At 38.8% G+C, this 25,788-nt stretch overlaps 1 protein-coding gene across 1 annotated transcript; it reads right to left on the reverse strand.

The window, feature by feature from the left end:
- Window positions 1–897: 897 nt before the first annotated feature.
- SUDS3 (SDS3 homolog, SIN3A corepressor complex component) lies at window positions 898–25,788 on the reverse strand. Its single transcript, XM_005233214.4, has 12 exons — window positions 25,534–25,788; window positions 23,720–23,789; window positions 22,651–22,706; window positions 22,177–22,248; window positions 19,849–19,868; window positions 19,132–19,288; window positions 15,836–15,931; window positions 13,818–13,879; window positions 12,908–12,929; window positions 12,068–12,173; window positions 7,942–8,026; window positions 898–4,562 (listed from the first exon to the last, which is right to left on the reverse strand). The coding sequence occupies exons 1-12, from the start codon at window positions 25,697–25,699 to the stop codon at window positions 4,464–4,466; spliced, it is 1,011 nt and encodes a 336-aa protein (XP_005233271.1). The 5' UTR covers window positions 25,700–25,788; the 3' UTR covers window positions 898–4,463.

The following is a 25,788-nucleotide window of genomic DNA, read 5'->3' on the forward strand; positions in this document are numbered from 1 at the left end:
AAATGACTGGCTTTGCTCAAAGCACTGCTATTTTAGAACCAAAGGCTTCAGCAACTCTTCCTGTGTTGCCGTTTATATGAAGGGAGTTTAGACACCCACCCTGCTTATACATTGAAAATATTTTGCATTTATGTCTTTTGTCACCTAAATGTTATTTAAGTATTGGTCCCAGGGTTTCTCTGAGACACTCTCCTCCTCCACCAATTTCCTAACATGTTATCAGAAGGGAAAAAAAACCTCAAATCTTTCATGAATATAAACCCAAACAGTTATTTACGCACATTTATTAACTAAACTGAAATCAGTATTTTGCAGAAAAGCATTCTTGCATAAAAAGGAGGAATCTAAATAAGCAGCATTGACTCCACTGTAAAGAGATGGGTACTTAAAAGTATTACAAGATATTTTGGCATCCCAAAATTTTGAGCTGATGTTAAACGTTAAAGGCCTTTCCCACATTGTGTAACATTAAAATCGTGGAATATTTTTAATTGTATGAAATGAAAAGACCCTTTATCACTGAAACTTCACAATAAATCCCATAAAAATGAAACATTCATTATAAAGTAATTTCTCAATACTTAAAAATATATTAAACTTTTATAATTGGACAAACCAAAACTGATAGTAGCAAGCCTTAGACGCCCCTTTAGATGTTCTTAACCCTTTTGTGTTTGCTGTTTGCTTCTATGGAGTAAGAACCTAAAAGGTCTATTATTTTTTCTCTTTCTGAAAGAGGAAGAACCTCAGTTATTCACCATGGTCACAGCAATTTCTTGCTCTCTAAGGCTTTATTTTTGTAGGCTCCCCAAAAATGTACAAAAAATTGCAACAATCTAGACTTCTGTCATGAAATCACCTCGTCTCTTTACAGAATTTCAGACAAACCACATGAGCTAAAAAAGACAAATTCTTTTATTAGCATTCATCCTAGGAAAAAGCCTCTATCAAAACCTTTCAGTGAGTATACTATCAAAAAGCCACTGGAAGTTCGTTCACTGATCTGGCTTCCCACCCGTTTGAACATCTAATGGCTGGAGAGGGGGGAATTTTTTATTTTACACTTGATCAACACCACAGTCAATTTCTCGAGGCAACGAAAAACAATGCTTAATCTGAGTCAACAGCAGACTACAATTTAACCCTCAATAAAGTCTATTTTTGGTTCATCTTTCTTTAAAATTACTACAACTGGGAGTTAAAACCATTTCTTAAATTTGCTTTAAACTCTGTTCATAATGAGGATTAAGTCTTTTCATACCTGTAGCAAAGCCATTTCTGTTCACTGACGGTTTGAATTCTTCAGAAGACTGATGTTAGACAGGCAAATAGCAGACGGAAAAGCCAATTTTATCTTGGAATTTAAGCAAGACCTTGTCCATCTCCTTGAGTAACTTGTCTCCATTTTTCCAACCAGTGGCAGGAAATCTTCATTTCTACCACAACACATTTTGAACAGCCTTCTAGGATTAAAAAACTGTACGGCTTCCCTGAGTGCACAGTAAGGCACTGCATTTTTATTATTTCCAGCCTTGTAAATGGCACAGGCCATTACAGAACAGCCTGCTTGAAAAAACAGGATACAATATTCATGTATTTATTTTTTTTAGGAGAGAGATCTACTTTTTATGGTGATCAACGACGGCAAGAAAAACTTCCATTTCATTAAAATAAGAAGCTAAGGATGAAGTAGCGTTAAAACAAAATACCTTCAGTGTAGCAGCTAAATTTGAGCAAAGAGGGCACCAAGCCCCTACTCAGGACTGTCAAAAGCAGAAATTCTCATTCAAAGGTTGATCCAGAGGCACTGGAGAACTGGTAGTGAGCAAGGAACTGACAGAAGGAAGCTGTACAAATCTCATACATCCCTCCTGGAGATTCAAGAACGGTGTGAAAGAGTAAAGAGTTTGAGATCAAGTTTTGACAACTTCCATATGAAATACTGCCCTGAATAAGTATCAGTTTATGTAACCCACCTCCCCAGTCAATACAACCGTACTGTTAGATTTCTTCCTTCCCACCCTGGCTGCCCACTGTCCTCATTCTTTCTGAGCTTGTTTTCTCCCACTACGACTTGCACACTCCTTGATTGTCTGCAACACCTCACCATCTTATCACAACAGTAACTTTCTCAGCAGCTGCGTGTCCACAGAGGGGTTACAGAAGAGGGAAATGGTGTAACAGTCCCACAGGTAGTCACTTCCAGAAGACTCTTCACACCTGATGAGGGTGTGAACTTGAAGTGTGTCCCCCACCCCACCTCATCTCCCCTCCTAACACCTGCAACGTAAGACCACAGCTGATGCAAAGCCAGGCTTTTGGCTGCAAAAGCAGCTATTTTTTTCCTGTTTCTGCCAAGGAACAGGGATGGCGAGATGTTGATTCAGACTAAGACGTGGCATTGAAGCTACATAATGAAGCTTACACAATGTGCACCTATGCCATGCCCAGCTCCAAAAGAGCTGCTGCACTTCCATGCTTCTACCAATACCTTTAAAGTTACCCCAAAACAGAGAGATCACCTACTGTTAGCAGGATGACAAGATATTTCCCCAAGACTGATCCAAAGCTCCCAGCTATTTCCACAAACATACATATTGATAAAATGATATAGGTAGGAAATAAATCCTGCTATTTACTTAGCACTTTTTATTAGAAGAACTGTGATGTTCATTTTAAGGCTCAGTGACAAATCCTGTTTGGTACATCATCACCTCATTAAAAACCTGTCACACGTGCAGAGAATGCTAAATTATATTAAGTATGCTGTTAACTTGACAAAACACAGCCTGCTACTTTCCACCTGACTAACGCTGCAGCAAAGATGGCACATTTTCAAGGGGTGGGAAACAGACACCTTCTCTTTTCCTTGCCAAAGCTCCAGATCCAGTTGAAACTCTAAACTCAGTAAAAATAGGTAAGGTGTCTCAGCCACAGAGGCAACACCCCAGAAACTCAGCCATAACACCTCACACCAGATCAGCGTACACACATCAGTTATTGGGATGTGACTGCCACCCAACTGCAGTAAAGTAAAAGAAATGGAAACAGTCATTTAAAATACTCCACTTATCCAGAGATGAAAGAAAGACCCAACCGATGCTCAACAAGGAGGTCGTTCAAAAGCAAAACCAAAAAATGCCTCAAAGTGACAAATACTATAAAGGCAGAAATTGTTACTTTTTGTCCAGTAATCAAAATGAGCACAATGTTTTTTTGCACAAAACGCTAAGATCTGACAGCACTGCCAGCGCAGTGTAGCTCATGCCAATGCAGTCACAGATGGCATTGGTGGTTTCAGCCATCAGAAAAAGCTTGGTAATAATAAAGGACTGCCAGAGTCAGATCTTTAAACATTTTGGGAGTACATTACTTGAACATTTTCACTTGTGCTATTGGAGGGCAAGTGTAGAAACCCACTGTTATCTCCAGTAATTAAAATACCCTTCAAAGGGAAGCCTTCACACGACATTTTAGGGAATGAAAGTCTCAGCTACATACTAAGATCACCTCAATGCTGCTTTCTACTTTGTACCAGACTTCTATGGAAGATAGAAAAGACCCAGTATCTTCTGTCAGCAGGATTCCAGCATAATCTGTTACTCTAAACATCAGTAAGGAGTGAAATTTACCTTTTGTCTGCCTACATATGAGTGATTATACTCATACATACATTCTCACTATCTGGAAAGTCCAGTTAATTAAACCTTTGGTTTATACTCATCTGCCTATTTTAGGTAATTGACTTCAGCAAATAGACATACTCCTTGCTTGTTCATTGAAGGGGTTTTTAATGTCAAGAGAAACGGAAGCTTCTGATTAACCACGCGTGACTGCTTAACTACATTAAAATCAACTGGATTCTCAGCAGTTTCTAAGCTGTTCACACTTTCTTAAAAAAGCCTCAGTGCTCAAGGCTTTAAAGAGTTTATCCAATAAAGCCGATGTCATAAACCAGGTATTACAGACGCACCTCTCAGCTGCAGCCGAAACCTGGCAAAAACAATTCCTTTTTGCCCACATCCTGAGCCTCACAGGAAAACAATACTAAAAAGAACGAATAACCTCAGGTCTTGACAAGCAAAGCTTTTTCCATTGGTCTGATTCAAAACATAAATGTTACGTTGTTTTCAACATATGAGTCCCATCTATGCATCATAGAACAATGATGAAAAAAGTATGACGCAAAGTCTTCTTAAATAGTCACCCAAAATATAAAGAAAGCATATGGAAGCTTGATGCAGAATCCAGAAATAGTCCAGGGCAGTGCTTGGGTATCACTAAAGATTTAAGGACTACTGGGGATTATGTGGCCAGCCACAAACTGTCTCGTTAAGAGGTCATGACAAGTGTTCTCTGCCGCTAAGATGAGTGAACAGACTGCCATTCTCTGTTAGAGGTTTGTCTATCAGTTTTAAAAAAAAAAAAAAAAAAAAAAAAAAAGACCAAGGAAGAGCATACAGTCAGGCAGCTGATCGTCGACGAATCACAAAAACACCTCGCTGCAGCTGTCCCAGATAGATTCTCATCTTTGTGCTGTCACTGGTTTTCCTCACCCAGATCTGCATGAAAGAAGAAAAAAAAATTAAAGAGGCGGCAGGGAGATATATTGGGGAGAAAAAGGGAAAACCCACAGTAAGCAATACACAGACAAGTCAGTCCAAGTATTCTCATTGTTGGATCTGAACATCTCTGTTACTCAGAGCGCACAGATGATTTAGCTCAACCCCTTCTCCCTCCCCACATTAGGCATTTGCAACCTGAGTGGAAAACAAAAATAAGGTTTCTAACTTTACCACCTTAACTTCCTGCTCAGAACAGTCACGAAGAAAATAATACTCTTTCCAAGCATCATCAAGAAAGTAAGTTTCCTTCTGCTACAGATCATAACAGAACTCTGGCATTAAGCTTTACTTAATCAAGAATAAGTCTCTCTAGATCCACAGATCATAAAATTATCTATCCTGGGATTTACCCAGACAGGTATTAGTCAAATGAAAAGCTTATTCTGATTTTGTTCTGTGAAGCATTTCTCACAATGTATTAAATAAATTTTATCTGAAGATAAAAGGGCCTCTTTTTTAAACAACTGCATGGAAGAATTCACCTAACTTGCGTATATACAGTATATTTCAAAGGACAAATTGCTGCCATGGAGGCAGACACTCAAGAGAATTTTTGAAATCACTTTCAAGAAGTTTAGATGCAAGTACTTGTACTTTAAAAATAAAATCTGAGCAAATCTCTTCTGCATTTTATCGTTCTAATGCATTTATACATATTTAAATAAACACATGGAAAATAAGAGTTATCCAGCTCTTAGTACTAGAGTATTTAGGACAAAACACCTTATTTCCTGATGCAAAGGATTATAAAGTTAGTGTTGGCATGCAATTTATCCAGAACTTTTTTTTTAGATATCATACTAGCTACAGGCCCGACACTGTAGACTGATTTAGCTCTTATTTTAATTATAAATTGACTTTATTAACACAAGCCCTCAATATAAAATAAATCTAATATTTGCCTGCATTTGTACTTCAGTTATTTCCCTAGAGAAATAAAAATCCACAGTGATAATCATATCTCTACTGCAATATTTGCAAGAATTTGGTATGTTTTAATAACCAAAAGAATTAAAAAATCTACAAACTCTGAGCAACTGCACTGAACAATAAACATGTACAGTTTTACATTCTATCACAGTATGATGGAATGGTATACTAGTTTTGCTAAAGTTAAGTGCTTTGTTAAACTCCATTTGGCAGAAAACTGAAGTTCAGTTTTAAAGTGACCACAACAGCAAAATTACTTAAACATTAAAACCACAACAGTGTTCAGAAAAATAAAAGCATCAAGACATACTCTGAACTTCAAACTGATGTTTTAGACATACAACATACTTTGCCATCAGAATGTAACATCTATTAATTCTAAAGAACCGAAGGAGATGGTGAATAGAAACACCAAATCCATCTCTGAATTTCTTTTATTCCTAGACTGTGAAAGGAAAACAAGCTTCCTCCTTTTCCGAACTTCCAGCAAACTGAGATTGCTGAATAAACTCGTGGGAATAATGAAAAACCCCAACACAACAACAACAACCTTTCCTGCATGTACTGAATAGTTTATTGTTGTCAAAAGGCAAATGATTGAACTGGTTCCATGCACCTGGCCAATGATTTCCACCAATGCAATATTTGATTCACAGCTTCCAAGGAAATCACATTGAAAGTAATAGAAATACATTCTGTTTAGGTCTAAACACATCACCAAGTTTTAAAGAATTTGGGCCTGAGAAGGTATTTTTGGTTTTTTAAAGGGGATTGTCATAGCTCAGAATCCATGTTAGAGGCCTATGGCCAACTACAAAACTCAAATCCAGTTTAAGGAAACTAATTTAGACATTCGTATGAACAAAGATACTTCCGATAACAGTGTTAACTGCTTGCTTTGCCCAGCCACAAGAAGGCAACTGTATGCCATAATATCTCTGATGTTTCTTAGTTAAGTCTTTTCACTTTGAGCATTAATGCAAATGCTGGTGGGGAAACGCTCTGCGCAGATATTTCCAGTAAAGTTCCATTGAATAACTTGGCTCCCTTTAGAAATGCTGTCAACGTTTGACTCCAGTCTACAGTTAAGACACCTCAAATCTAGGTCCGCCTTCTAGATTCTAAATTCCAGCAGCAACCAGTAAGATCATAGTTTGGCAACCACACTTTTGAATGTGTGATGAAATCTGAGGCATGCACCTTGTATAAGAAACCACCTTCTCATTTCAGTATTCTTCCAAGTATTTATCTCCTTTGACTTTACATTGTTGCAATGAACCATCACAGGGCAGACAAGTGCCATGCCTCCTCCCCAGCCTCTCTCAAAAAAACCCCCACAAACCCCAAAGAAAATCTGTTGTCTCACTTTAAAGTGCAATTCATGCAATAATAATTAACGGATTCCACTTCCCTCAGGTTTCAGTTAAGATGGTCCCAAAAGATTGGGTTTTAATGTTCTAAGTTAACAGTAATAACATTAATCAAATTAGCAGGACTGTATTTTTAATGCGCTCATTAGCACACTACTACTACTTATCTAAATAACCAGCATTGAGCATAACAACTGTTATTGCAAAGGGAACAGTTGTGATACAAAGCATATCCCATATGCAACTCATTTTGTTGAAAATAAAATATTTTCCCTTAGCTGCCAAAACAAATTAAAGTTACTTTATTGGCTGATTAAAGAGAAGTGCATTCAAGTCTGTCATCTCTTTCCTTGGAAGTGTCTGGAATCTGCAAAGAATAAACTGCTCCTTTTGCCCAACTGATGTGCTGCTTAAGCATTAGGCTTATTCCGCAGTGATACTCACATCAATCTTGGGCACACACCTCTCCTCACCTGCTTCTCCAAGTCTTAATCATTAGCCACAAGGAAATCTCAGACAAATGAGTCACCTGCCCTACCTCACAAGCAGGTGATGAATGCTGCCAGCTTACTTCACAGCACATGCACTCAGGTTTAGCAGGAAGAACTTTCTTCCTTTATAACAACTAAATTTTGTGACAAAATTCTTCCTCACCCTCTTCTGGATTTCCAGTGGGATTTTATTTTGTTTAAGTTTTACATTATAATAACTGCAAGTATATTCTTGAAATAGAAATTGAACTTATGAGTGCCTTGCCAATAAGATGCAACATGTCTGTTCTCCCCATTTTTCCTATCAAACTATTACTTGAAAAATATAGGATTGCTCTTCAGAAACAGAGCAAGTCTCTTCCCATCTCAAGAAGAGATCTCTCAACCCAGTTTTATCTTGGATTCAGCTTCATCTTTTCTGAAAGTAATATTGATTTTCTCCTAGTCCTTACTAGAAAGCCATCTACCTGCCTATGCTGACCCATGGCTTTTCCCATTCCCATGAAAAACAAAGCAGCCCACTACCTCATTGGCGCCCACAGAACTGATCACACAGCTGATCTTAGTGTTCTCTTTAGACTCCAGGTAAATAGCCTGGCTCTTGTGGTACCTGGGGAAAAAAAAATAAATTAAAAAAATGGAAACACACGAAACCATTAGTTGTCCAAAGACTGAGAATACCAATGTTAATAAGACTGATAAGCCTAGGATTCTACAAGCAAGAAATCTGTCTTTCCACACCACCTTCCCCATCTTTACAACACAGTGGGTGGTCTGATACTACACACTTTGCCTCGAAATGATACTTCAAAATGCATAAAGCTCTCAATTCCCATTCAATTCTATACACGGATTACGTGAAAACAAGAGCACCAAGCCACAAGATAGGAAAACACCGATTTAACAATAAGCCCATATTTCAAGAGTTAATCAAACTAGCCTTTCATATTTCAGACACAGGACAGATTTTAGAAGGCAATTCCATATTACGCCTGATAAAATATGACAAGGCAAATCACAGATACTCAAAAGTTACTCACATTCCCCAATACACAATTACCAGTGCATCACCACCAGCAAAAAAAAAAGAAAAAAGTGAATTGTACTCAATCAGTCTGTGTATTAAGAGAGACCTCAAATTTCTAATACTGTCTTATTTTGTGAAAATACCCAAAATGGTAAAGTGATGGGTAACTGACTCTGTAAGAAGCTGCATATAACTGCTATAATGAGGCCATATCTAAGCATATCCATTTGTTTCTTAGTGCATTTTGTATAAAACCAAGCAAAAATTTTGAAATTTGTAAACTCTTGCTTAATTTTATGATCCTGCCTTCCTCAAAGGCTATGTTTCTGGTAAGCACTGCAAAGCGTGCTAGACAAAACTCCCCAGTTCCTTGTTTATTCAGGCTCGGAGAGTTCTGTAGACAGACTTACACTGAAACAGGTTATCTGTAGGTAAAGAATCTTAATCAAGAGAGCACCAAAATGCTTTATAGTTATAAAAGCATAACTGTATTTCCACCTTTACCCTAATCACGACGTGCTTCATATTGAACTGGGCAAGCCAAGTTGCAGGATCCCTGCAGAGATGTTTTACCCAGTATGCAACTCCCTGCAGTCTGATTGGCTGACAGCCATTTGTCAAAACACATGAATTTGCATAATTTTTACAGTTATTTCTACAATAACCATACTGTAAATATGGAAGTATTCCAATAGTTTATCCCACAATCACTTCCTACTGGCTCACGTACTCAGAATTTTCACACTGCCTGCCAGTTAACAAGGATGATAGTGTCAGCTTTCAGCCTTCCAAACATACCAATTACCAACAGGCTGGGAGAGGTGAAAAAAACCCAACCCAAATCCTGCAACATTTAGACATTTGTGCCCGACCATTATTCTTTCTCCCTCGTTTTAACACAAAGTCAGTCAGTGGGTGCCAGTGCAATGCAATACCAACAATGATCCGAGCCCAAAAATCTCAGTTTACTGAACCCAGATGTCATTAATTGATACCAAAGAATGGTATAAGCTACTACAAAAAAACAGACCTCACAAAGATAAGACAAAAAGCTCAGTCCAGCAAGTGTCCTACCACACCATGCTGTGCGTGCTTAAGCAAGGAGAATTGATGATCTTGATACAATCAGTGCACAAGCTTCCGAGTGCAGAAGATAGCACTGCAAATGACAACTCTCAAGTGTTATCTGTGCCTGCACAGATAATGAAATAATTTTCCCACTCAAAGCTCTTTCTTTCAGTTTTTGATTATCGGTGAATACCAAAGCTAACACCACACATAACGCAGGCTTCAGTCCCTGGATTTCACATCACAAGTTGCCATCCATCAGTAAATCTATGTTAGCTATGCACAGAAAAGGCAAGGTGACAAGTTAGTTCAGCACTTTTTCACTGAAGACTTGTCTCAGCTGTCCCATGCTCCACGCATGCAGAGAGACAAGCCAGCTAAAGGCACAGTAGCCTGGTACATCTCAGTTACACACTCACGTCTCAGGCTTTTGCTGAGTTTATATACCCACAGGGAACAGAGGGGTAGAACTGAGGAAAATCCTTCAGATGAAGAATGTGACGGAATTTAAGTTGGCTTTAAAGAGAAGGAAAGTGCCAAACAACTCTTGCTTCTGCAGTAGGTAAAATACAGTACAATGCTGACAAGTGAGGCAAGCAGAAGTAATTCTACTTTCTGCTACACCACATTTTGCTGAGAGGCCAAGATTTTCAACTGCATCTCCATCAGAAGATTGAAATCATTCTGCATTGTTGTATGCAGACAAAGCTAAAAGCAAAAAGATGGTTTGTTTTACAATGAACTGTATTTTAGGATCTGACAGGGGGGCATGGAGCAAATTGGCTCAGGGTAAAAAAAACCTGAAGTCTAATTCCACATCCGTCTGAAACTCACTATATAAAAGTCTCCGCTTCAGAGACATGTTTGTGAAATGTCTCTGCGAGACCTTAGGGAGTCCATTAGTAGCCTTAAACATTCACTATTTTGAGATAATGGTCTTTCATGGCTGCCATCAGGAAACAGAAAAAGTAGTCACTCTTGAGCTGTCAGGTTTATTATTTCTGGTGCATGCCAGCAGCTACAGCCTTAATACACCTTAGAAAAAATTACCCTCCCACTATCAAGAGTTACTGCATTATTTTAAAATACCATCTACTTTGCACAAGTACTATTACTATCAATCAAAAAATCTAAGCAGGATTATTACAGCCAGAAAATGCACAATACTTATCTTAAAACTAGCATAAGAACAAGGGAAAGACAACAGTCAGACCCCCATGACAACTGAATTCAGCAAGATGAAAATATCTGTTAAGTGTTGTGTCCCAACGAGATACCTTTCAGAGAGAGCTGGTACTTTTGAGTAATTCACTGGGCTCACTGAAATTCTCCCAGGTTTAAATTTCATGGGAGCTTTACTGGCAGATTACTTCTGATTCCATCTTTTTTATTTTTCTTTTTTTTTTTTTTTTTTTAATTTGAGCAACACTTCAGTACTCCACACGCTTAAAAATTCTGAAGAACAGTTTATTCATATAAATATATCCCAGAGGATAGTCACTTCACACAAAAAAAAATTACAAAAGCAAAAAAAACCTTCATGAATTTATGAAATAATTGGTCTGTTCAGCTCATTTTGCTTTACACTTCATGGAAGTTTAAGCTCCAGGCAGCAGCTTTTATCAGAACTGCATACATTGAACCCTCAATGAAACTTCACTGTCAGAAGACTAGCAGAAGGAAAAACTGACCAACTGTACAAGATGGCTGATGTGTAGAAAACTTCACACCTATCATTTTCCGTGATAAAATTACAACCCCGTCACTTGTTATTTTGAGCCACTAGAACACTAAAGTAGGCTACATGTAAGCATATGACTTGTAAATTGCTTTCTGCTCAAGGAGTACTAGATCACCCCCTTGATTATCCAGTTTTGTATGCCTCATGGATTAAGTTTAAGACCTAGTAAGATCTCTCTGCAGAATTTAATATTTTCCTTGTGTTTTGTGAGGCTTACACAGCTACATGCCCATAAAACTTAACACAGCTAAATTCAATCAGCAATTCTGAAGTTGCTTCTCCCATGTGCGTTTGATCTTTAAAGGTTATTTGGCTTTATTAGAAACATTTTTCATTCTACTCATCTGGTGCACGACATTTCTTCTGCCGCCTTGTGGAAGAATGGGCTGGCATTCCACAAAACTGAACAGCAGGACTGTGAACACTGCCAACACCACTGTACCTGCAATCACAGGGCACCTGTATCCTGACTGACCAGCTTCACAGCTACATCACACCGCATCTGCTCTTGGCTCTCTTACTTAACATTCGCTTTAACAAAAATGCTTCCCAAGTGTCACAGTGTGTACCACTGACTCCATGGAAAAGATTTAAGTCTCCTTTTATTTAAGCCAGTAGTTACTCCTAAAAGTCTATGCGGTCTAAACATTCCATTATGACTTCTGATTTACCGAAGACACAATGATTACCCTTGGAGAAGTTGCTAACCTCTGCCGAAAAACATTTCTGTTCTAAAATTCTTTTACAAAAGCAGTTTCTCTCTGCCATCTCCTCACTACACAAAGTGATTACAAGAGAAATTCACCAGGACTTACCATCTCTTATCATAGTAGAGTTTTCCATCTTCTATCCGGGCTTCAAAGCGCTGTGCTGGAGACTCTGCTGGTGTAGCTGGGAGGTGTTCGGGAGAAGAGGGAGAGGCTGAGAACGGGAGAGAGACTGTGTTTAAAGACCAGCATGTGTCCACCACACCACGGCACATCTGACTGCAGAACTACAATTAATAAGGTCATGTCAAGCAGAAATAATAAGCACAGAAAACTACAAACTCGCATTTGCATCAGAAAAATATTCTCTATTGGGACAAATAATTCAACCTCTTCCTTGAATATGCAAATTATAATATTCAGTGAAATATAACATTTATCTGAAAAAATGTTCACGGGTAGGTCATAGACAATAATATGTCCTTGATTTTGTTTTAATTCTAATCTATAGTAAAGCAGGGTCAGAATTACTTCAGCAAGCTGGTTCCACTCTGCCTTGAAATGAAGCGTGCAGACACATCTAGAGAGATGAAGGCATAAAGCCATAAGTTCTCAATCCCCCCATCTATCCAACAAGCAGGCAAGGTGCCCAGATGCATCTAAATATAATGGGAAGACCTCTTCACACAGTCAGATTGGCTGAAACATTTGGGCATAGGACAAAGATGCATATGCCTCCCTTCCCACCCCTGACAAACTTCAGAACAGATGAAGAGACTTGACACAGCACCCATTTGCCACAGCAGCTACACAAAGAACAGCAATTACACAGTCAAAACAATTATACAGACAAATTACACAGTCAGCAATTATACAGTCAGTCTACAATATAATTCTCTGTTCAAACAGCATGACTGTGAACGAGTTCCAACGCAACTGTTAACTCACCTGGTCTCTTGGGTGATTTAAGCTACATGGAAAGAGAGCAAAAAAGTGTTATAAGATCTGACATGAGCCATAGAAGTCTGCAGTAATAATTTCAGATAGTCTTGCTTTCCATACTCTAAATGCTTCTTTTTTTAAATGTACTGCTAAGTGGCATAACACACATAACACATAAAGAGAACAGCATGCTATAAACAACCAAAGGTGTAAATAATCAGTATCATGATGCACAAGGTCTACATACTGAACTGCAGAGCATTCAGATAATACACTAAAACAAAACAAACCTATCTAATACACTATATTTTTGAACATGACCTAGCATATATTAAGGTACATGAAATACAGGAAAATCAATCATCAGAGACGCCTCAACAGCTGGCACAAAAAAACCCACATGCTCCACTACCATCCTCAAATGCCTTAATGAGCAGGCTCTATTCAAAGAAATTAGATAAGCCTTAATATTTAGCAAGAAAGCAATAGGTTAATCAAATCTAGAAAAATTGTAAACAATGCACTCGAGCCAGTTTGCAACACTGGGGAAAACTGAAAAAAAACCACCCCACACTAACCCCTAAAACAAAAGCAGCCTGTGATCTCACAGAAAAATATGTTAACATCTGTTCAGCCATGTGGAGGAAGAAACTCAAGATAGCTCATCACTTGGTTCAGATAAAAGGTAACCTTTTCAGATGACAGTCATTGTAATTTGGTTAATTAAACCTTTTAAAATAAAAGGGAGGAGACACCATCTTGCTAAATCTTTTATTGTGTTACTTGAGAAAGCCTACTGGGATGAAATACTCCCACATTTCAAAAAGGAACAAACCAGAAAGCTCCGTTCTCTTCAGGGTAAAGCATTAGCTTTCTATTTAAAACAAAGAAATACAAATCAAGCAGTAATTCCTACCTTATTCAGCGTTCTCAGGTCCTCCATTATTTGCTCATCAGTCAACAAATAATTTAGCTGAGGTATCAAGAATTAAGGTTGCCATAAGCTCTTGACAAGCAAGGCTACAAATTAAAAGATCGATGACATTTCACTTGACTAAATGCAAGCCAAAAGGTTTCCGTAAAGTTGCATAAGACTTTAGTGTCACACTTGAGCTTTTTCTGCTATATAAATTAATACAGATCTATCTCCACAGAGCCTCATATTTAGCAGCAAATAAGAGTGCAAAACCATTGTAACTTACTCAGACATAACCATCAATGAAAAACCTTTAGTGCATTGACATTTACTTCATGGGAACAACAAACTAGTGTTTTCAGTGCTTTTTATCTTGCATGTCTGTAGAGAACAATTGGGAAGCTGAAATACAACAGACTCACTTCAGATTTTGTATGGTAAAGCCAAATCCCACCCAAACCTAGGAAAAGAAATTCATCATTTTGCAACTCAGTAAGCAGGAATAGAGAAATAGGGAGAAAAGGGAAAACCTCCACAAAAAAACCCTCAAAGAGCAACCAGAAAATAAACCCAGACGCTCAAAACACATCCTTGCGTGGGTGAGGATAAATAAGAGCCTACCATTCACCTGAAAACAAAACCAAAATCTCAGAACACAGAAGTTAGTGTATTACACACTTATTAAACCTCTGCTGTCATTCCGTGTAGTTTCATAATCGGATCTTCCTGCTTCCCTTCATCTACTGTTCCCCTGTCACTTCTGCTCAAGAAAAACCTAAGTACACAGAAGAAAAACAATATCCAGACAAAGCAGTGGACCCTCTCTCCAGCTTTAATCTACAGTGTTTCTTTGAAACAGCTGTTAAATCAAAAGCATGCAAAGTATTAAACTAAAGTTACTAATTGCTAGGCTGCATTTTAAGGATTTTTGTTCTGATGAACTTTAATCCTCTCCCCAGGAAAGAAAGGCAGACAGAGTTTCATACTGTGGCTGCTGTATCATGCTCAATTAGTAGGTCACGTTCACTATGAAACTAATTTATTTTGGCTGAGATAGGGGCACTAATAAATAGATTTTTCTTCCTGGAAGATTGAACAGAATCTCCAACCAGAAAGAGGTTAATTAAAACTGGAGACGCTTGTGACCGTCCTGCATGAACTCTAGAAGTTCAAGGTTCGATATTGCCTTCAGAAAATGTGAGTCACTCAGCAGTCCTAAGATAAGTTTTTTTTAATCTAAGCCAAACAAGTTTGGAATCTAATAATAAGCCTCTGCAAAGCAAATATCATTGCCTTCCTTTCCAGGTGAATTTAATATACAAATAGAAAAAGTGCCTATCATCACAGAAGAGCTAAAAATGTATTTCCAGAAGCCAAGGGACATTTTAATTAAAAGAAACATGCAAGAAGGCAGTAGAGGAGGATTACATATATTTTTTTTCTCTCTCTCTCCTGATACATAAAACCAAGATGGATTTTAATCTTTTTTTATTTAAAAAACAAATCTAGCACTCCTTGCTTATGCTATGGATCTCTCTGGATTAGAGATCTGAAGCCTTTATCAGGAAGGTAAAAACTAGTTTGATACGACAAATACGATCTTTCTGGCAAAGGTTTTGTCACATTTTGATATGAGAAAAGCTTTGGCTCATGTAAAAAGCCATTTACTATCTACGGAATCAATTACCTCAGAATTTATATATAATGTTCTTTTAAAGTTTCTCCTTTGTGAGAAAAATTGCCTGAAGTATTTCAAACTATCTTTACTGAGGAAAAAAAAAGTAAAATGCGTTACCTCATGACACTGTAAAGTTTAAGTTAGGGTACCAAGGGATCTCCAAAGACTGGTTGTGTTGTATTATCACACATTATGTATGACAAACCATGCTTCACTATTGCCTAGATTGAAATCTGATCCTAGCACCTAATTTCGTTTTCCTTTCTGCACAAAACAACACAGGTGCAGGTAGCAGGCTGGCTTCAACTCCAATAGCCCTCCAATGACTGTGAAAGGATATCAGGTGCAGGTTTCCTCCTCTTGTCTGGGATAGGAACTGGATCATTTGGTCGTCGCCTCAGTTTCCTTGTCATAATAGGCTTCACTTCCATTGAATCTGTAGAATAATGAAGTTGGAGAGCTGATAAGACCAGAGGGAAAGGAGTACAAAGCTGCTGCTTCTTGCACAAGGAAAATAATCCTTCCTCTTTCATACAGAAAATTGGATGTTTTTTGTGATAGCTTCCAGCATCCAACCTGGAACTGCTGACAGCAAATACAAGTTCTCATTCACACTAGGTCACTCTTTAGTAACAGCATTGCAGTGCCATGGTTACAGCTTTCATTTACAGCTGCTTCAGGTACAGATAACAAGCACAATGAGGCTACAAGGATTCAGGGCAAATTTCTTTAATGCTAATGCTATCTGCTTTTGAACAGATCATTTAGAAGGCAAAGTTCATGGAGTTCTTTGCTGACAAAACTTGGATAGTTAATGGCATGTAAAATGTCAGCTACAAATCAACTGCTTTTTTTCTCATCTTCGAGCTTGAAAAATAGCTTTGTCAAAGAAATACAGATAATTACTGCATTCAAGACTGATACAAGTCTGCTGGAGTAATTTTAAACACAAATAGTATTTAAATTCAGATTCTCTAAGTGTTTCAAATTACGATTAATGAAATTAACCTAATTAATAACATGCAGAGCAGCAGTTGACAGGAAATAAATTGTAACATATGCACTGTGGAAGAGAAAAACTGTTTAAAATTGAAACAAGTCTTATCACCAAGTAATTATCTGAAACAACAGTTTGTACAAATATCCACAGGTAGCCTTAACTGAACTCTCACAAAGCGTTCCTTAATTTATGAAGATACATCTTGAACTGGCAACCAAGAGACCACATCTTCAATACTAAATGCATCATCCCACCTTTCCTTCTATGGGCTAAGAAATATTCACTCATCTTTAAGTACATCTGAATCACATTCTAGGTAGCACTTAAGTCTATGAAACCTCTGGCTCCCTCTAGACACTGAAATCTTGAGCAGCTGCGCATGTTCGAAAAACACGAAATTACTTTTCTCCTTATCTCAAAAGGTGAACAAGGATGACCATGCCACACCTCAAGGGAACAAATATTATGATAAAAGTTCTAAAAACCAATATGAAGTGCCACCCACCGAATGTATGCCAAAGGAAACCTTATCTCTAGCATTCAAGGCTGAATTTGAAAACCACTGAACATTAACAGCCCTGTGGACACTAAAAATGTACTTTACTGTGTTGAGCAAATGGGAAGAATAGCTTATGTTAAGACCAATTTACAAGAGCCTCAGAAGAGAGTTTTGAGGCACTTACTCAAGGTGATACATAGCCAAGCCAAGAAGGCTTTTTCTCCTTTTTAAAAATTAGTTTCAAATGAGTTGTCACAGACCTCTTAGCTATATTGCTTAAAACATGAATAAGGCAGAGAGAACAATTTTCTTCTCTCTTTATCTTGGCATCCTGTATCTTAAAATTACAAGTCAGCTAAAAGTCAGCACTGAACAAGTTTTCAGAAAAAAACCCAGAGTCTGAGTGTCTTACATTTACTGTTAAACATTTGAGGAACCTCAAGATTCTTGAAAGATTCTTGAAAACTTTATAAAGGTAATTTTGACAAGCTGCTAAAGCACCAACAGATTTAACCTGAAACAGTCTTGCATGAGGCTTAACAGTTAAGAACCACTAAACACTGCTCCAGAAACAGGAGGCAACTATTGCAACCCAATGAAGCTGCAATGCTCCCAACATTGACAGACAAGCCTATCCATCAGGCTGCTAACCTGCATCCTTGTAAATGCTGAACTTCCGAAGAACAATGTCAGCTTCAGTATTCTTATTTCTTAGCCTCCAGAACATGTTTACAACAAAATCAGTTACTTCTAAAGCAATTACAGTGCACTTCTGCTAGTTGGGAAGGAAGGAGATAAGGGAGGGCTAGCACACACAGAATGGATCTCTTCTCCACAGTTCCTTACATGCTTTCTCCTAGAGCTGTGTTTAATGGAACAGCTCCCCTCTTCAGGACACAACAATGGGAAAGGAACTTATTTCCCTGAAAAGGATTAATCTACTCCCCAAATAAACTAAATACTTCTTTTTACCCCTCCTCAGTCTCCCTTTAACTCTGCAAATCCAAATCCTGATGTTAACAGCTGTTTCACTGACAGAGAAGGTGGATTCCTTCAGACTCCTAGAACTTTGGTACGCAGATTTCGAAAGGTAAGATCAAGTCAGATCCTGATCCACTAACAAAAAATCTCCTTCCAAGATTAGTACTGCATCCCAACAGACATAGGCATAGGATAACAATAGGAGAGTTAAGGCTAAGACCAGACTAGACTTCATAATTAAAAAAACCTCACAGGTCAGGGAAACTGCATAGCTCAAGCTGTTTTCCAGACTAGATTAGCCCTAACCATTTGTACAAAGCCAAGAGCACTCCTGAATACATCCAAGCAGCTTTTAATTCTCAATTCTGAACACTAATTAAATTATCAGCTTACATAATTTCTGTAGCTACTATGCAAGAAAGATATCAAAGGTCTAACTCATGGACAGGCCTCTACAACACAACCAACATAATCTGTCCATGAAGTGAGGGAGCTGCTTTTAGAGAGAATCAAATCAGACTTTTGGTTCAGCATCACAGCAACACAATTTGTGGAGGAAATTAATTACCCTTCTACTTAGCTCCACTGTGTCAATTACTACAAAGCACTGGCAAGGCACCAAGGGTACCAACTGGTCTCACGAAAGAAATCTGTTCATTTAATGTCCATTTTCCAGAGTCTGGACACAAATAAAGCCAGAAAATAGGTTTCCGAGCTACACATAACATATTTCAACCTTTATTGCGTGCCTTCCTTCAACTTCTTGACCACCTATTACTGGAGCAAAAAAAGGATACAGATTACAAGCTGGCACTGCCGGCTAGGCCAATATTGTGGCATATCTCAATACTTTTATTGCCAAATCACAGCAACTAAAGAAGCCCTTTCTTTGCACATAAGAAAGCCTATCCACTCTGCTGCTTCACTGGCACTATTTTGATTCACCAGTTCATAATTCAGGTCACTGAGTTTTATTACGAACTGCTTTTTCCATTAAAAGACCGCCAATTTGTGTTCTACATCTCCTGGCATTTGGAAAGCTTTATAGCCTTCACACTATCTGGCTACACAAACCAGTACTGCTGCCTTTATATCTTTTTTTCCAAGCGGTGGCAGAGTGGATAAGACAAATGACAGATGCCTATCTTGTCTTTACCTCCTGTTAATTCCATGGTTAGCTTTTCATTCTCAATCATCTTCTTTTTCTCTTCCAACTCTGCAATCAAATTTTCCTTAAGCTCAATTTTCTTATCTTCAAATTCCTTTGCTGCTGCCTTTTTTTCCTTGACGTAATTTTTTTCCACCTGATCTGTCTAATGCAAATCAAAAGAACAAGAAAGTTAACTAAGGAACCAATGAGTCAAGTTAATGATATCACAACAGCTTCTTTCACCTGCTATACTGATTAGCTTTTCAGTTCAAAATCGTAGCCGGTCCTAAAGATTATCAATATTCATAATCAACAGAAAACAATATAAAAATGACTAAGCAAGCGGTACTATACTGGCAAAAGAATTACTTATTTAAAAAAATACTTTAATGTTGCATAACATATCAAGTCTCTAGCAGAGAGTTCTTCCTATTCATAAATAGCACTACCATTTATCACCTTAAATAACATTTTTAAACAAGCCAAATGCACATCTAGCATAGAACAGCCCAAGAGCAAATACTTCTTTTATTTCTACTTTAATGACAAAGTCCAGAAGTAATATCAACAGTAAGCTTTACTACATCAAAAGTAGCAAAACTAGCTATAAGAAGAAAAATTCTTTAAATCTTCTAGGAAAACAAGTACAAGCACTATCTGATGAAACAGGAGGCTTATACCTCTTCCATCTAACATATATTTTGATAAATTGGGAGTACTTACTTCCAGCTGGAGGAAGAGTTCTGAAAGACAAGAAAAACTTAATTTATTATCTTCAGAGATGCACAAAATTATTTGCCTAACATTTTAAATCATTGAGTATTGCAGCCAAGCGAGGCAGTGACCCAAACAGCATACACACTCATCCAACCTCTACTTGCTTCAGTTTTATGCTGAAAATAAAGTAACTATAAAAAACCACACAAAAATACGTTGTTAACTGAATTTTTCTACAGATTGTCAGGCTGATTTGCAAAGCTTACACAGCATTATTCTGTAGTATTCAGTTTAGCTACTATTCCCAGCAGTACCAAGCATGCAGTCCATCTTTCTTCCGGTTTAAGTACAATCACTTAATATTACATACAAACTTTCCAGACAGAAGCCTGAAACATGCAGCTGAATGTATGGTTGGCAAAAATTCACTGTTTAAGCCAACATCATGAATTTCAGCAATGAGTCGCTCAGAAATAATTCTGCAGCTGTTAGAAGATTAATCTGCTCAACTCACATGTGTCTGATTTCAGGCTGTTTGTGCCTGAGAAAACAAGTAAGGAAATTCTTATCTATCACTGAAGGTTAACGATAACAATTAGTTCAAGTCAGACCTATGGATGAGGCGAATGGATTTCTGGGTGTGCAATGATGTTTGTGCAATTCCTAACAACCTGAAATCAAGCAGAATGGGACCCTTCCTGTGTTTCCTGGAGGACACAATGCCCAAAACAAAGGTTTTACTCAAGACAGTGTCAAGAAAAGTAAACTAAGGCACCTGATCAGTCCTCAGGTCACCGTATTTCACCAGCATTATTAAGCTTTGGCAAAACCTGAAATAGTTAATACTTCTGTAAAGATCACAGCCTTCGAATATGTTTTGGAGAAGACTGTAGTAGCAAAGTACTACTGTGCCTTTTTAAAATAATTTTAAAAACCAACAAAATAGATACCAAAGATGATAACGGCCCAACAGAAATCAAACCTTTTGTTTGCAATTGAGTGTGAAAGCAGTATCATGGAGGTAATCAAATACAAGTAAACCTAACCTGTTGCTTTAATACCTTCGAATTAAAAAAAAACCAAACACCACCAAACCCCAACAAAAGAAGCACCAAACCCCAAAACCTAAACATGGGAAGAGTACACGTAGAAAACCATTCTTCCTGTAGTACTAGGCAGTTGTGGGTTGGGGTTTTTTTTAATCTTAAAATTGAAAGTTATCACCATCTGCCCTCCTGTGGAAGAAATATGTTGCTGCAGCAATGGTCTTCGCCAGCCAGAAAAACAAGGTTGCAGTTAAGTCTTAATTTTTTCAAAACAACCCACTATTGCTAGAATTTTATGTACGCTAGAGCTGCATTCATCTCAGAAGACAGATTCCTGTTAAAAAGAGGTAGTTCAACTCAAATTCCTCAAGAATCCTTTACCATCCCAAGCACTTGTAGAAAGACACGATTTATACTATTCAAAGGATGGAGTACGTTAGCCATCATATAATTGTCACTGCCTCTGTCTTATTTCTCAGAGTAATGGCCCAGGCACTACAGGATTCATCCGACTTTTCTAAAGGAAGAACAGCTGCATTCCCTATTTCCACATAATAGCTCCTAGAAAAGGGCCTGCTTCAGTATCCAAGATAAGAACCTACTGGAAAGTAAACAAGAGCGAGCAAGGGCAAGCAAACAGATGTGATTTCCAAGCCATTTCTCTGCAGTAACACAATAAAGGCTACCCCAGAAGGGCTGAGAGCTAAGCACTTTCAAAATTAACTTGGGCTTTCACTCCTGAAACAGAGCGGAACACAAAGTACAGGCAGCCTATTCAGTATGGCAGCTATACAGAATGACAGTTTCAGCAGCAGCAAACCCTTTCTATTCATTGTTCCAGAGCACAAAACAGATCTTTAGGAAAGCACTTAGTGCTAACTTTCTATTCCTGCAAACTGAAGGAAACAGTGCACGTCAAGGTTTCAGACAAGGTGCACAGAAGAACACACCAAAATGGGAGACTGTAGGATAGGCATGGCGCCAGATCGAAATGAAATTATTTTTTTTTACTTGCTCTGTTTCACACACATGAAGATTAAACCTGTTTATTGACATTTAGTAAACAGTCAGCAAAAAATGGTGACAGGGTGTGTGTGTGTGTAAACCAAGCTAGATTCAATCACCCTTCGTGCACTCTCAAACAAGCCTACACTATACCCTTGGAAGCAGAATCACCCTTTGCTTCAGCAAGTTCCTTTTCTTTAGGAGACAGAATTACATTATTTTTCTTCAAGTGTTATAAAAACTTTAAGTTGTATGCAGTGTCTTAGAAAGAAATTCAGCTTACCTGCATTTCGTATCCTTTCTTTGTACTGCTGGTCCAACTTTTTCATTCTTTTCTGATATTCCTGAAGAGTACCTAGTTGAAATAAAGAGTACATAGTTGAAATAAATTGTGGATTCCCACTGGAACTTTTTTAATCCCAAGTATTAAATTCTCAAGGACCCACACACTTCAGACACGAATACTAATATCTGAAATCAGAAAGCGACAGAACTAGTTTGCTTATTTTGATAAGCACCTTCCCCGTTTTTTCAGAACACTGACTACTTTTAAGAAATGCTTTAGTACACAGAGGCTTAACAAGTATTCAGAGGGAAAACCAATGGGAAGTGGCTGACATTTTTCACGCAGCAGCATGAGCATGGACATTCAGTGAAGGATGCTGCTTACACCTTTCAAAACCCTCATCCTTCTGTGACCTTTGAGAAGTGCTGAAAATTGTTTGGGAAAAAAAAAAGTATCCCCTTCAAAGCTTACCTTCCTGCAATTGTTGTAACTGCCTCTTAAGAGATGCCAGTTTGTCCTGATACATCCTGCAAAGACAGAGAGCATGCAACTTCACTTTGAAAAACAAGCATACGTAGCTTATTTCACCATCTGTTTATGTTATAACATGTTTACACATAATTAAAAACTTTCCAGAAGGATTTCAGCAAAGAAAAACAACTAAAAGAATATTATTCAAATGAAAGGTTATAATTCTGTCTAACACCCTTGCGACTCCATTGGTTTTAAAATGCACCTAAACCAATTATTTCGGGAACAGTTCAGGGTAAAATAGGATTTTAATTTTTTTAAAGTGCTGAAATCTAAAATGACATTGAAATCTAAAATGACATTTAGATCTGTAGATGCCACAAACTTTACAATAGAACCAGTCTGCCACTTTACCAAGCCTTAATATTTATGTATTGGTTCCCTACTTATAAAACAGAAGGCATTTCCTCACATGGATCTCGACATTATAAAAAGAAACCCATAGTCTATTCCTGGCGCTGTTGCAAACTTGCATTTCCTTTACCATATCTCTTATTTTTAACACAGGCCAAGTTTTCCCTGACCTGTGTAAAAACAGGTCTCTGCCAGTAAGCAAGGACACTAAGCACTGCAAATACACCTAAACATCAAGGGGAACTATTTCAGGTCTCCAAAAAGCCCACCTTTTGGACAGGACTAGCATTCTATTGTTTAAGAGATTTTAATAGGCATCTCCCTTTTTGCTTGGCTTATATAAAGTATATCCCTTATTTTATTTAAAGGATCTCTCTGCAAAAGTATTTGTTTGCAGCAAAGCTCAGCTGCTCCCAGCAACTTGTACCTATTTCTTCATCCAAAACAGCAGCAATATTTAAGTTTCTTGAATAAATATAGAACAGAGAAAGTTACTGAGAGAGAAAAAATAAGTATATGGACTCATTAGCTATTATATTGGACTAGGCACTTAAAAAAACCCAGTCTTGGCCCAAAATATTGCAAAGTTTTGTGCAGAAAAGCACCCCAAACAAACAGAACATTAGCTTACTTTTGATAGGAATGGGTTACTTACTGTTCTTTCATTTCTACAAAGTCCTCTTCCTCATGTTTTGCCAGGTCTGTTTCACTGGCATCCTCAGTATCTAAACGAGGTACAGAATGACTTGTTAAAACTAAAGTAGTATTTAAAAAAAACACAACCCACAAGTAGTAAATTACTTAAAAAACAAAGAAACAAACAAAAAACCTCCCCAAACCTCAGGTAATTTAACCTCAAATACACAACCAGGTAGGCCTCTGGAGAGATGAATTCAGACATGAAATGAATAGTCTCATCTCTTTCCTGCAACTGCAAGCTAACATACGTAAATCCTCTGGTAGTTCTGCAATGATGTTTACTTACGTCAAGTCTAAACAAATTTAGCTTCAGATAGTCTGGTAATTTCTTCCCTGTTTAAAGACAACAGGTTCTACATTAACGCCCACACATACGAAGGTGAGTGAGAAACAGTCTAAAGACTCTGAAAAACATTTCACAGATTTCTTCCTATAGCTTCACCCACGACATAATATACATGGAAGACAATGACTGAAACAGCTGTAATCAATTCTGCATCTTGACCTGAATGAAAGTACTATGACTAGATGCTGTTGTGGTTGAGCACAAAGGTCTCGCTAAAGAAATCTTGCTGTGATCTGAACTTGACTTCTCAGCCACATGTCACATGCAAGTACTTCAACATCTATACATAACAAATACCAGCACCACTATAAAGATACCCCCAATTTTATGAATAGATAATATAAACTATAAACAAATAAACTAGCATGGGACTGCTAGTTTTCTGCTATGCCTTTTCAGGCTTCTACCTATAAGATGTTGGTAGCCAATAATTGATTATCTTTCCTCCCCAAGGAGAGGTCAGTGTCTCCAGGCTGGAGTTGTGGTGAGCAGGGTACAGCTGTACAGCCGAAACTACAGCTACATTCCTTACATATGGACGGGGCACACCAGCCCCTTAAATCAAACCTTTCTCAGATTTTTCTTAAAGTATAAGCAAACAGTTTAAGCTTATATGTATTAAGATAAAGCTTAACACACCAATGATAAAACAAAAGAGTTTTAACTGCAAGAAAGATACACAGGTGTCTAGGTCACTATAAAGGACTTCCATACTCAGTTTACGTGCGGGCAGGCAAGGAGAGCCCCCCACTGTCAACTTTCCCAAGGAGCTGTAGGTTTGGCTCTAGCACCTGATTCATGAGTACCAGGTGTGATGGAGGACTGGCTGACAGAGCAGCGGGCACTGTCCAACAGTCCTTTTTCATCTCCCTTACTTGTTATTTTATGCATCCTACACCCCAGGACAGTCCAGGGTTTACTTCCATTCCCTCTTTACTGCTTTCCTGGTTCTTCTACAAACCCCCCCTTTCCTCTCAACATCCTCTTGCGCTCCCCCTGACTTCTGCCCAAACCTTCCGCTACCTTAACCGCCTCCTCCCTTCACGCCACAGAAATACAACCAAGCATCAAGCACTGGGCTTCTCCACTGCTTTCGCCCTGTGGTCCCATACACCGAATCCCATCTCCCCAGGGCTCTCCCCTCACTCACTGCCTCTCCTTCACCCGGGAAACTAATCCCACCTCTCCATCGGCTTCACTTTTCCACTCTTCCACAGGGTACCCCAGCAATCCAACAGGCCCTTCCCGCATTTTCTTCGCGTTTTCTTGCTGCTCCAGACCAACTCTCCACCAAACACCCCCCTGCACCTCCTCGACCGGTCCCCTCCAACGCGCCACCCCGGTGAGAGCCCCCAGGGGCCGCAGCCCCCCCTCTCCCGCACCCCCCCAGGGCTCCCCCAGCCCCTCACCGCCCCGCTACCGACCCTCATCGGAATCGCGGGCCCGAGCGCTCCGCTCGCCGTCCTCCTCCTCCGCGCTCTCCAGGTCCTCCTCCTCGTAGTACTCGGGGCCGGGGGGCATGGCGCTGGCGGGCGCCCCAGGCGGAGCGGGGGCCGGCGGCGTGGCAGACACCAACCCGGCCGCGCTCATAGCGACGGGACGCAGCCGCCACCGCGGGCCCGCGCCTCCGCCCGGCGCTCGGCAACGGCGCCAGGACCCGCGCCGCCACTTCCGCTTCC

This window comes from Falco peregrinus, chromosome 2 (genome assembly GCF_023634155.1).
Source record: "Falco peregrinus isolate bFalPer1 chromosome 2, bFalPer1.pri, whole genome shotgun sequence".
Classification (NCBI taxonomy): Eukaryota; Metazoa; Chordata; class Aves; order Falconiformes; family Falconidae; genus Falco; species Falco peregrinus.